Raw genomic sequence first — 13,088 nt, forward strand, 5'->3', positions numbered from 1 at the left:
GAGGTTATGTGTTTTGCCACACCCTCTATTTTACATCACTAAAAGTAGAAAATATATTTTAAAATAAGAAATCCTGTGGTTTTGTTTTAGAAGCAGCATGAAGAAACTGCCAGATTGCTGCTTTTACTGTTGTCTTGTAAGTATACTATTTAAAAATGATAACTGTAGTGTGCAAAAGAAAAAGGTTGTATGTAGCAAAAACTGGGCTCCAAATAGAACTAAATCAGGTAATAAATTAAGCACTGGATATATTTAATAAATACTAACTTGGGATTCAGAGGCTGAGGAGCAGAGAAGTGTAGGTTGGAGGAAAATGCTGTTGCAGAAGGCCATCCTCATGAATTTGTTTGCATCTTGATTGCTGGAGGTATATTCACTTTTATTAATAGACTTAGTTACATATAAATAAACGCAAAAAGCAAGTATCAACTGAAAGGTTTGGTTGGGTAGTCAACTGATTTTGTTCTTTTTTAAGGCAATTCAACGGGGTAACATTTGAAAGGTTTCTAAATGATGCACATTCTAATCATTCATTCTTTGTTAAAATACAACACAAACCAACAGCTACAATGCTTTTTATTTTTAACAAAAAGGATGTAAGGAGGGTGAGAAAAACAGGGGAGAGTAAGAGAGGATGTAAAGTGTAATGTATCTCTGGACACCATCCCTCTCTGCCTGCCCCACACCCAAAAGTTTTAAATAATTTAAAGGATACCACTTACAGTACCAGAACACCATCAAAATAATTGTCTTTATCAGGGTCCAAAAATACAGTGATTATGAATGAGCCGTGACCAGATATGGAATTTTACTGGATATGTAACTGTGGTCAGCAGTCCAATGGTGTGCACAGTGCCTTCAGTTAATGCACTTGAGCATACGTAATTACATTTCTGGCAGGGTCCACACCCCCAAGAAAAGGTAAAGCTAAGCATTTCATTTCTACATTCTAAACTCTGGAATCACAGAGCCCAGTTTAAAAGAAAAGTCACAGTGGATCACAGTGGATAAGAGATGTATATAAAAAATACAAGGTGTTTCTTTCAAATCAGGAGTTGTGGGACTACATTCTTTTTTTTTTTTTTCTTTTCTTACAAAATGCGATTTAAAAAAGGGTAGAGACTCCAGTTCATGTTATACTACAGACTTACACAGTGAATAAGTATACTGCATGTTTTGGTAGTCAGTCTTCAGGCTTGCTTTCATTTCCCCTAGCCCTAGGTTTCTTTCTTTAGGGTAAAACATGTGAGTCCTGAATAAACATATAAAAAATGCATTTGCAGCTCTTTTCTTGAATTCTGCAGACTTCAAAGCCTGCAAGTCATATATTCCATCATCAGTGACCACATTTTTTTCTTTAGCTTTGTACACCTATTCTTATATAACAGTGCATGGCACAAATGTACAAGAAAATACTGGTTTTAGTCTCTACAGTTTCTATATGGAGTAAAATAAGTTAACTTTTCTAATGAGAATAGCTGACAGGCAGCATACATCTTTATTTTACATTTTAAAGTCTCTGCAGGCATCTACTTTGGTTAGTTATCAACAATCGTAACATAAGCACTGATCAGAGAACTGAGCAGCATTCCAATAACGTTAACAGATATATTATTTCTTTTTGAAATACTGGGAAAGCCCAGTTTTAAAATATTATTAAAATGTTCTAACATTTACATACTATGAAGAGTTAGATCTAATAAAATAACATTTCTTCAAAAATAATCTTGCAGTGCTCTTTTAGGCATGCTCTGAGACGTTATAACCAAACATCCATACCTTGAAAATATCACATATCCACACATCCCAACTCACACACACATAATTCCTTGTACAGACCAAAAAACAAACCAAAAAAACCCCAAACCCTTATCCCACATACTGAAAAATCAATGGTTTTTGTAAATGAGTCTTGATGTGTATAGCTGACTGCATGTTCATCTGGATGATTAAGCATCAATTGCAGGTTAGGTTTTCGACTGCTAGAAATTCAAGCAGCTTTGCAGGTCTTCAGCTAAAATGAAACAGCCTTGATTTCAGCCTCATTTCACCCGCTTCTGGATGTTTCAGTATTGGAGGCCATTATTGCAAACATTCTTGGAATTCTTTTCTTTCCCCAGAAAGTAATGTATTTGTAGGCATCACTTTTAGCCCTTTTCTTTTCACGTAGGTTAAGTAATTAAAAAATTCCTTCTTCATACAGTTATTGTGGGAGATGTTGGCAGCTGTTAAAATACCAGATTTTTTTTCTTTCAGATCTTTGTTTTTGATACAGTTTGACATTAGTTAAACTAAAAAGTAGATGCTGCCAGAAAGTTATCAGTGAATGCAAGGGTCCATAAAAGGTGCTTGGTTTAATATTCTTCATCATCTTCAGTTTAGTTTCTTTCCTAAAGGCCTGAAGTGTCTCAGAATCCAGTGCTCACCATATTTCCCATTGGTTTGGGCTGTGCTAGAAGTTGGTATGATTGCACCATGCGTAGAGATTCTCTTATTTCCAGATTAAGTTCCATCAGTTTGTAGTTGGCTTCTGACATGTCCAGGTTAGAGCCTATAACTGCAAAGCTTCCTGTCTGGCCCAGCGTCTGATGATGGAAATATATATGTAACAGTGTCTGCACAGGGTCATCTTCACAACTGCCAAAGATATCACTGGGCCAGAGAGATCTGAAAATACACAATAGTTTTTCAGTTCTGAGACTTAGGCAATTATTAGTTAAGACTAACTCAATTTAAGTTAAATACCTATAACAACAACATTTCCTTGTGAATAACATGATCTGTTTTAATATTTGAGCAAATATTACTCAAAGTACCACCTGAAAGTGAAAAGAAATCTAAAATTGGTATCATTTCAATGGCAACTGTTAAAGATACTCATGTTTTCCTTTCATAAAGACATGATATGGAAACAGCAAATTGAAAATGAAAACCTAGTATTACTAAACTTCCTGTCTAATTTAAAGGCATCACCTTTAAATCCTGTCACGTTTTACCTGAAAGCTTTGACTTGTACTACAGCTGATATAAATTCCTTATTTTTCAAAGTTTCAATTAAAGAATGAATGGCAGTTTCTATAGTAGTTTGTGCAGCTTTGGAAATGTCAATTTCTTCATTTTCGGAAACGGACTCAGCTTCTTTGAGGATACTTTCCAGTTGGGCAAGTTCCTCTGACATGTTGATGACCTAAAACAAATACATCTTTAAGGATCTATTCGTATGTTTGGTAACAAAAACATTTAGTTGGCTACAAGAATATACCTGATGGTAGTACCATTGTTGCTCTTATTTTAAAGAGTATTTAAAAATGTTTGCCTTGGAAGAAAGGGCAGTTAATATTTCAAGTACTCCATTCTGTAGGAGCAAATAAATTCCACCAAATAGTAGTCTTGAAATTAAATGTTCTTGATAAAGCAACAAGTTGTAATAAACGGATGTCTATATTGGTTTTAATATTACTACATTTTGGATAGTAAAAGTACATTTACTGTTATGGGGGATCATGAAAACTATGTGACAGTAAAGTCTTTAGATTTTAAAAGATGATTTACCCCAGGGTATTTATATAAATCTAAATATAAATATAAATATATATATATATATATATATATATATATGTTTACAGATTTAATGACTAAGAAATTAAATCATTTCCCCAGTGATAGTTTTATTACCAGCAGATGACAAGGGGGGAAAAAGACTAAAGTTAGCATCTTTGAGGCTATATTTTTTAACATGTTTATTCTTGTGTGCATTAATAAAACTATAACAATATGGGCTGGGTGTCGTGGCTTATGCCTGTAATCCCAGCACTTTGGGACGCCCGGGCAGTGGATCACCTGAGGTCAGGAGATTGAGACCAGCCTGGCCCACATGGTGAAACCCTGTCTCTACTAAAAATACAAAAAAGTTAGCTGGACATGGTGGTGCACACTGGTAGTCCAAGCTGCCCGGGAGGCTGAGGCAGGAGAATTGCTTGAACCCAGGAGGTGGAAGTTGCAGTGAGTTGAGATCATGCCATTGCACTGTAGCCTGGGCAAAAGAGGGAGACTCTGCCTCAAAAAACAAACAAACAAACAAAAACAAACTATAGAAATATGAACAACATGTTGGGGGAGGTGGGTTGATGATACAGTTTTATGTCTGTATTGAACTGATGTGCTTTATTTGACTATTTTGATTTTCTGAGACAGGGTCTTGCTCTGTCACCTGTGCTGGAGTGCAGTGCTACAGTCACAGCTCACTGCAGCTTCTAACTCCTGGGCTCAAGTCATTGTCCCAGCTCAGCCTCCCAAGTAACTAGGACTACAGGTATGTGCCACCATCCCTGGCTTTTACTTGACTTTTGATTATAGATGATCTGTTTCTGCTATGGAAGCCTTTAAGGTGTGGAACCTTTTACAACTGCTGGGTATCTGCTGTCTTATTTACTCATAGGTCCTGACATAGCACATCATTAAAAAACAAATTATTCCTTAACTGAAGAAAAAAAAAGACCACTCTAAGTGACTTTTGACTTAAGCTATTCTAACAACTAATAAATGTATATTTTAAAAATTTTCTAGAATCAGTTACTGATGCCTAATACAACTGAATATTTACCTCTGCTTCATTTTTTATTGTATTTACTTGGTTGATAAGTTTACAGTAGGCCTGGAACAGAAGCAGCAATTGAAAATGCAATTTGTATAATCTTCGGCAGAGCTCCAATTCCTAGAAATAAATAACATTACATTAAATTTAGGTGTTGTTTTCTAGACAGCATATTTCCAATGAAAATTTATAGTTAAAATTGTCTTGTCATTTATTTTTCTGCAGTAAGCAAGTTAATATGGTGTGAAGCTGATGAAAGGCAGGCGAAATATGCTTTAACGACTAAGATTAAAATGAAAACAAGTATCACTGCTGGTTACGTAATTCAGTTTTAATGTTAAGCACATTTTCACATTCTACAAATAGACTGTTTCAGCAGGCAATTAATAGGATACTTTAAAAAGGATTCATTAGAATTTAAAACTTTAAATTCATAATTAAAATAATCTACAAATGCAAAGACTTTTGCCCTCATTGAGATGTAGATCTCACTGCATTTATCAACAAATGCTTGATAAAGCAAAGTGAAACCGGATAACCGCTTACCTAAAAAGTAAGAAAAGCTGTCTTTTAAAGTGAGATCAGTTTTCTAAAGAAAACTACTTAGTAATCTCATTGAAATGAAACTATGAAATTAACACGTGGGCTGAGCATGGTGGCTCACGCCTGTAATCCTAGCACTTTGGGAGGCCAAGGCGGGCAGATCACTTGAGCTCAGGAGTTTGAAACCAGCCTGGCCAATGTGGTGAAACCCTGTCTCGACTAAAAATACAAAAAAAATTAGCGGGGCATGGTGGTGGGTGTATGTAATCTCAGCTACTGGGGAGGCTGAGGCAGGAGAATCGCTTGAACCCAGGAGGCAGAGGTTGCAGTGAGTCAAGATCATGTCACTGCCCTCCAGCCTGGGCAACAGAGCAAGATTCCATCTCAAAAAAAAAAAAAAAAAAAAAGGTACTTTTTTAAAATTAAGAAATTTAAAAGGAGATATGTTTAAGAAAAAGGTGACTGCTAATTTTATGTATTTTAACATCTATTTTAATAGAACCAACATTTCATGGATTAGGGCTTTGCAAAACTGAAGCACATACTACTTGTAAAGTAGTCCATGACAAAACATTGCTAGGTCACAAATGGACAAATGGCAGATGAAAACCAGTTTGTCTGGCAAGGGTGAGTGGTCTATAAATCAAGACAGGTCACTTACTGCTAGTATTTCCATTTGCTAAGCAAGAAGGTGATCAGGTCACAAAAAATACAAAGAAAGAAAAAGACCAAGAATTAGTGTAAGAAATCATTTTAACTAGGGTCATAGATGTTCCAGGTAAACTGAAGAACATATATTTATACCCCAAAGAAAACTATATGAAGTTATGTCCAGAATAAAACTTTTTAGACATTTACTGCAACAATTCAGGGTGTTTTTAAACACTGCCAAATAATAAATTACATTTAGGCTATGACTTATTTCTGTGTAAAAGCTACAATGTATAAAACTGAACTATTGTGATCTTGGCAAATTTGGCTATCCAGGTTAAAAAAAAACAAAACAAAACCCAACTGTAATAAAACTTACATTTGTAAACTGGAAAACTTATGATTAGAAAATAAGAAACAAATTAATTACTATTACTTCTCAGAAAAGAATTGGCTTATAATCGTACATAATAAATACTTATCCATCACCATCAAAAGATTATCTCCGGGGTGGCTCATTCCAGGCTTCCTATCCTTTATGGTCTAATTAGGTCCTACTTTGCCATAATTGGTGCTGAGCCACAGGGTGAAATATCAAAAGCAGATGCGTGTTCTAAATTGCATTCCAAAGGTACTTCAGTAGGTTTCAGAAACTTAACCCGACTAGGTTTGAATCAACATAATGTATGTAAAACACAGTAAAAATTTATGAACCATCTTAAAAACTATATGAACACATGTACAGCAACTGATCTGGTCTCATTACGAGGAGAATGACTTCTAATTAAAACAGCAATTGTTATACTGTAAATGTACCTTCTAAAAGTCATTCTTAAGCCTGCTTTTCTAAATACTTTCCTGTGAAGGGCTGTTTTTCATAAAGTGTATTCCTATCAGTTTAGAAGGGATTTGCTAAATAAGCAAAGGTGAACTTTAGCTCCACGCTGCTTACCATAAATTACGTGGATGCTCATCCAGTAAACATCGGTTGAGCACAATCCAAGGTCAAGCATATTCCGTATCTAAATTTCTGAGGGTTTAGTTCATACAGTTTATTTCATATGGAAATTAACAATTTGAATTGTAAATACCTTTCCTCACTTCTATTAGCACAAATAAAGTAGAACTGATTCTACAAGCATATATGCATAGCCTCTACTTTGGGATGTAATGGAACATAAACTGCTGATAAAGTTTATGATCATAATTATAGGAAATAACACAAATGTAATGAATTTTACAGCTCTGAATTACCAGCAATTACTCTAAATATGCTAACAGGGCAGTTTTTGTGGATGAATGTGTGTGTATATATATATGCACATTTTAAAGTATATTAAAATTTGCACATTCTCTTTTATTCATCTAACAAATATTTGACTGCTTATTATGCAAAAGACAAGACTGGTACACAAGGACAGATCGAGTTGCATAAAAAGGATCTTCCACCCTCAAAAAAGTTGAATATGAAAGGTGAGCTGAAATATAAATGAAAGTGTTAAATGTTCAGTTTCCACTTAGTAGAAAATCTCAAGCTATGTTAACTGACTTGGTCTTAAGATGGATATAATTTTCTTCAAGGTAGAGGGGATATAAAAAAAATCACTTAATATAAACACCTAGTTTTTGTAGGAAAAAAGGTTGCATTACTTGCTGAAGCGATGCAGTTAAACAGTGGCAAAGGCAGAATTAGAACCAAAGGATCTAATTCTGGTCTAGAATTCCTTATCTTCATTTCTTTACATAGATGACTTTGCGGTTTCTTTTTATCATTAGTGCAGGATTTGGAGTCAGCCTGCCTAGGTTTCAATCTTGGTTTCACTATTTGCTGATTTTAGATAAATCAGCTTCTCTGAGCCTCAGTTTCCTCATCTTCAAAACCGGGATAATTAAAGCAACTACTTGACTGAGTTGTAAGGATAAAGATAACGATAGAGGCTGGCAAATAGTTAACACTTAGCGAGTATACTGTTATTTTCTCAACACTGCAGTTTTTGCAAAACAACTTTTTACTATAATAGTATAACCTAATAATAGTATAACCTTTACAGAGACTAGAAATCTGTAATAATATAACCAAAGGTAGAATATAAAAGACTGGAATTCTGATGTCAAATGGAAATAATTTTCAGTTGATGAATGTATTTTCCCCTATGAAGCTGCACTCCCATTAGAATAATTTGTAGGCCCTAACTTATCCTCACTTCAATGTATGTGTTTATGTATGTGCACCTTTCTAAGAAAATATAATGCTTTATTTTCACTCAGTCTTATATTAGAGAAAAACATTATAATTTATCCAATTCTAATTTTACCTTTAGTATGGATGTATTATATCACGTTATTCTTAGGGTTGCTTTCTTGACCAATTTATCTAACAGAATAGCAGAATACTAACATGGAACAAATTTTTCTTTAAGAGGCACATGCAACTAAAAGCTGACCTGGGCTTTCCAGATATCCATCAAGCTTATCTATTGAATGTTATTAAGCTTCAGTCACAACCTGGTCGTTCATTTTTATTAAAGTGAATTTTTCATTACGAAACCAGTATTTCACTGAGCTTTTACAAAGATTGTTTGATAACCAAAATGAAAAGTTTTACAAATATTCTTTATTTTTAGAAATAATCAAATAAGGATATTTGAACATATGCATTGTTTTACCTGATACAGAAATACAGCAAAAACAAGAACAAGAAACTTACTTGTACATCTGTGTTTATCCTATACATGTCTTCTTTGGCACCAAATGTCCTCTTACAATCATCTAGCCACTAAAAATAAGTAACAGTAACATTTAATATGCACAATGAAATGGGTAATGTAACAGCCCGTCCATATACAACACCAAACTTAAAGCTAACTTGAAGTTCTAGGATTGGTTGCAGACCTAGAATTTTATCCCCATTCAAGCCAAATCATTTACATGGAACTAACAAAAGCAGGGATAGCGTTAATATAACAAGAGGCACACACTTGTGACAGCTATACTAACAAAACCCATTCCATTCTAGGGACCTGTGATGTTCCATTTCAGTAAAGGATATTCTTCATTTTGCAGGTTTTATGAAAATCTTCACAACCTTTGCCTGACCTTTGTGTAACATAAGACAGGGAAATGAAAGGTGTGCTTCCCCTCTAGTCAATATAATAAAGGCAACTTAGAATTAAGCAGGTCTGTTGCTTATGAGAAGTATAATTCTCAGAAGACTAGTGTCAGTTTTAAATTTGTGAACTGGCAATCAAGATCCATTTTAAATCTTGTTTTTCTTTTCTTTCTTTTTGGACAGTAATGAATGACAAACATGTTATTTCCAAACAATACTGGATGTAGAAGCCAAATGTGGTTTTTCCTTCTCTGGGGGTATTCCTAATGTTGATATAAAAGTACAGGCTGGGTGTGGTGGCTCCTGCCTGTAATCCCAGAGCTTTGGGAGGCTGAGCGGGGAGGACTGCTTGAGGGCAGGAGTTCAAGACCATCCTGGGCAACATAGGGAGACCCTGTCTCTAAAAAAATAGTTACAAAAAGGAATACTTTAAAAATAACTTAAAGTACATTTTCTTCAGCAAAATATAAATAAAACAATAGCACTGTGGTATAGTAGAAAAGAACGCTGGACTCTCAGAATTTCCAGGCTGAAGTAAAAGTTAAGTGTGTTCAAGGTAAGCTCCTAGCTTTGGACAGTTTGATATTATCAGTTGTTTTGACTTCTAAGTTCTTTTTTTTAATTATACTATTAAACAATACAACTAATATATATATAGATATATGAAATCATTAGGACTTTGAGAAACTCAAACTAGCTGCATTAAGCAGCTACTCTGAAAGTATTTTAGTATTCGACATTTAACATTCTCTATTGTAGCTTATATTGTACCCACAAAGAATTAAAATTAGACATTTCAGTTATTTCAAAAATGATCTCTTTGACCTTATTTTCCTTTTATTTCAGTCTCTCAGGTTTCACCGGCCCTTAGGCTATTTGCTTGACAGCATCTCTGAAGGAAAACATGTTAAGCTTTTCTAGTGAGATACAGCTGATGGCAGCCATTGTCAAAAGCTATCAGTGGATTTCTTTGTATTAGTAAAATGCAGTTGACATCTAACATGGAACCTGTGCATTAATCTTTATTCATACAAAATGTTAAAATCTTAATTATCCCTTATCTTGTCCAGTTTGTCCAAGTATACTAATAAATTTGAAAATAATAATTTCAGTTGACTAATGGCTTATTTTTGTACTGTGTACTTAATGATACAGCCTTTTGGGGGGTACTATTCAATATAATTATTGCTGATTTTTATTCTGTTAAAAGACAAACCCCAACCATATAGTCCTGTGGCTGCACAATGGCTTGAGAGATACAGGTCCACACCTTTCCAGCCAGAGCATACAAAACACGGTAGTTTGTGCACAGAGCACCCTCCAGTTCACATCTAATCAGTTTTCCTGTCACGGCATTTTCTTTATTCAAGGTTCAAACGAAGGTTAAAATTTAACTGTCGAGGTTCTACTTCTGGGTGTGATGGAGTAGCCTATATAAGAACAATCCTGCAAGGACAACTATGGAAGCTGAATCCTATCAGCGAAAACTCAAACAGTTAGAGAAAAGTACCGAAGTGAGCCCAATACCCGCCCCAGTGCTTACTCTAGGTGTATTCATATTCACGTCCCTGCGCATAGAGGCTGAACAGAAAGCAGTGGCCTAGAGTTTCTGCCCTACAGTTTCACTGGGCTGGGAAAACAGTTTTCAAAGATAGATAGTGAGATATTGAGGGCCAATATCCTGGAGAAAAGAGAACTGCAGAGAAGTGACCCCAATAGTCTCTGTGCAGTTTCCCCTTGGGACATTTGCTGTTCCTGTTTATTATCTGCAGGGGGAGAGGCTACGAAATCACACACTAGCCCCTGGGAGACTGAGAAGGTTGGCAGAGACTGCTGCTCTCTCAGTGCTGGAGAGAGAAAAATCATTCAATTCACTTGTGAGCCTTAGAAGTCTTGAAGAATAATAAAAAGAATGTATAACTCAAAAACATAGGAAAATTAAATAGGGCAGACAGTAAATATTTTAGGCTTTGCAAACCATATAGTGTTTGTTGTAACTATTGAACTATTACAGTGCAAACATAGCCATGGACAATATGTAAGTAAACCAGATAGCTGTTTTCTACTAATTTTATTTACAAAACCAGGCAGTGGGCCAGATATGACTTGATGGCTGTAGTTTGCTAACCTGTGTTCAAGAAGTTTGTATGCACTATTAGTTGTTTGAATTTCCTAAAAATTTTAGAATCAGCCTGTCAATTTCCGTTAATATGCCATCTGAGATTTTGAATGAGACTGCATTAAACCTATAGACCATTTTGGGGGAAAATGACATCTTTACCATATTGAGTCTTCTAATTGATAAACATGGTATATAGTCCTCCATTTAGGTGGTCTTTCATTTTTTCAGTATTTGCAGTTTTCTGTATAGAGGTACAGCATATCTTTAGATATATTTGTAGGTATTTGATATTTTCCTATTATAAATTGTATCTATTGCTTTAAAACCAACCACCCTGAAACTTAATGGCTTCAAACCACCAAAATGAATCTATGTGCTGGCTGGGAGTTTTCTTCTGGCCTTGCCTAGGGTCACTCATGAGTCTATAGTCATTTGATGGCTTGACTGGGGAAATGGCAGGGTTGAAGTTCCAAGTTGGCTTCACTCATGTCTTGCACACTGGCTGTCAACTGGAATGCCTCTGTTCTCCCCTACATGGCCTCATCTTCCAGCAGGCTAGAGGTCAAATAGTTTCCCAGAGTTTATCCCAGTTTGCACTCTGACCAGTATGATGGCAAAAGCAGAAGCCACAAAAGACCACTTCAGGACTAGTCTTGGAAGTTACACAGCATTGCTTCTGAACTTGATTGGTTAGAGCAAATCACAAGGCCATCCCAATTTAAGAGATGGTGAAATGGTGGACTCTGTCTCTTCATGGGAAGAACAGGAAAGTCACATTGCAAAGGGGTGTGGCCACAGAGAAGCATGATTCATTGGGACCAGTATTTTAACAATCTACCTTTGCTTCTAGTAGGCAATGATTTCTGAAGATACAAAAACCATAACCATGATGGAAAAGGCCAATAACCTGGACTTATTAAAATTAAAAACTTCTGTTCATCAAAAAATGCTACTAAGATAGCAAAACTGCTAGCCACAGAGAAGGAATAATCTTTGCAATACATATATCCAAAAGAGGATATATCCATTTAGGATAAAAAGCCCCTACAAATCAATAAGAAAAACCCAACCCATTTACAAAAATGAACAACGTACTTGAAGCCACAATTCACAAAACATCTTAAATGAGATCCATTTGAAAAGGAGCTCAAACATTAGTCATCAGGGAAATGCAAAATAGTACCATGAGATACCACCACACACTTCATTTTTCATAGGCCTATACATGTCATAGATATTTACTACTTATTAATGAAAGACCCATCTCCTAGAAAAATAATTGCCTACTGTATGCAGTTTGTGTGAAAGAGAGAAACTATTTTTTGTTCTTCTGCCCCTCCCAATTGAAAACGTGCTGGATTTACTCTTAGGGAAGGAACAGAGCTACTCTGTTTTCGATGCCAGATTGGACTTGAAGAGGCCTTTCTTAGGAGGTGATTATCTAATGCTTTTTTCTCCCATTGCTTGCCCATGTACATGTACACATCATGGGAAAAAGATCATAGCTTTGTCAGAGGTTGTGGATTTCCTAGACCACAATTCTCTAATGCACTGAGAAATACTGCTTCAATTTCCCCACTTGGAATGTTGACAGCAGCAATATAGTCTCCACAGAGCTTTTTACAAAGCTATGGTTTTCCATTGTGCTGTTAGAGAGCTGATTTTTAAAAGCCAAAGGTAGGAATTCGCTGGATAGAGAGCTCAAAGAACCTGCTGCTCTCAGGAAAACCCTGAGGCAGGTGCTAAGAAGTCTTCTTTTCTGTCTGGGCTATTCTGCTGCCAGGATTACCCTTCCAGTGTCAAGAGCAAACCACTTTTCACATATGGTAAAAAGAGACTGACCTGCTCAGTGGCTTCTCTTTTGGCATTGTATGTATCCAGGTGTTCTTGCAACTCCAAAACACCAAACTTGAGGGTTTCCAGCAAACCACATGACATCAGCTGTGAAATCAGAAATATTGACCCAGGTTACCATTTCTGATTGAAATCACGAGACTCACAAAATCATGAGACTTTTCAGTTATGGAATACCTATTAGTTGGTTTTTGGATATTCTCTTACTCTACTCT

The 13,088-nt window shown here is 35.7% G+C and overlaps 1 protein-coding gene and 1 long non-coding RNA gene across 27 annotated transcripts in view; one reads left to right on the plus strand and one right to left on the minus strand.

Annotated features, from left to right (window-relative positions):
- The first annotated feature begins 29 nt into the window (after positions 1-29).
- On the plus strand, positions 30-9,854 carry LOC135970913 (uncharacterized). The gene is made up of 4 exons (XR_010586818.2): positions 30-136; positions 4,195-4,312; positions 7,187-7,261; positions 9,744-9,854. It is a non-coding gene; the product is annotated as an uncharacterized lncRNA (long non-coding RNA).
- The window catches only part of FRYL (FRY like transcription coactivator), a 286,610-nt gene continuing 273,964 nt past the window's right edge, over positions 443-13,088 (minus strand). For 22 of the 26 annotated variants that reach the window (XM_074039758.1, XM_065544987.2, XM_065544990.2 and 19 more), the window contains 6 exons: positions 12,862-12,960; positions 8,496-8,564; positions 5,799-5,816; positions 4,604-4,714; positions 2,997-3,187; positions 443-2,667 (listed from right to left, as the gene is read on the minus strand). In XM_074039758.1, coding sequence (XP_073895859.1) covers positions 2,409-2,667; positions 2,997-3,187; positions 4,604-4,714; positions 5,799-5,816; positions 8,496-8,564; positions 12,862-12,960 — 747 coding nt within the window. In that variant the 3' untranslated portion in view covers positions 443-2,408. The remainder of the gene's footprint in view (positions 2,668-2,996; positions 3,188-4,603; positions 4,715-5,798; positions 5,817-8,495; positions 8,565-12,861; positions 12,961-13,088) is intronic. The other 4 variants (XM_065544992.2, XM_065544989.2, XR_012434820.1 and 1 more) reach the window with 3 other exon arrangements.

Source organism: Macaca fascicularis, chromosome 5 (assembly GCF_037993035.2).
Source record: "Macaca fascicularis isolate 582-1 chromosome 5, T2T-MFA8v1.1".
NCBI lineage: Eukaryota > Metazoa > Chordata > Mammalia > Primates > Cercopithecidae > Macaca > Macaca fascicularis.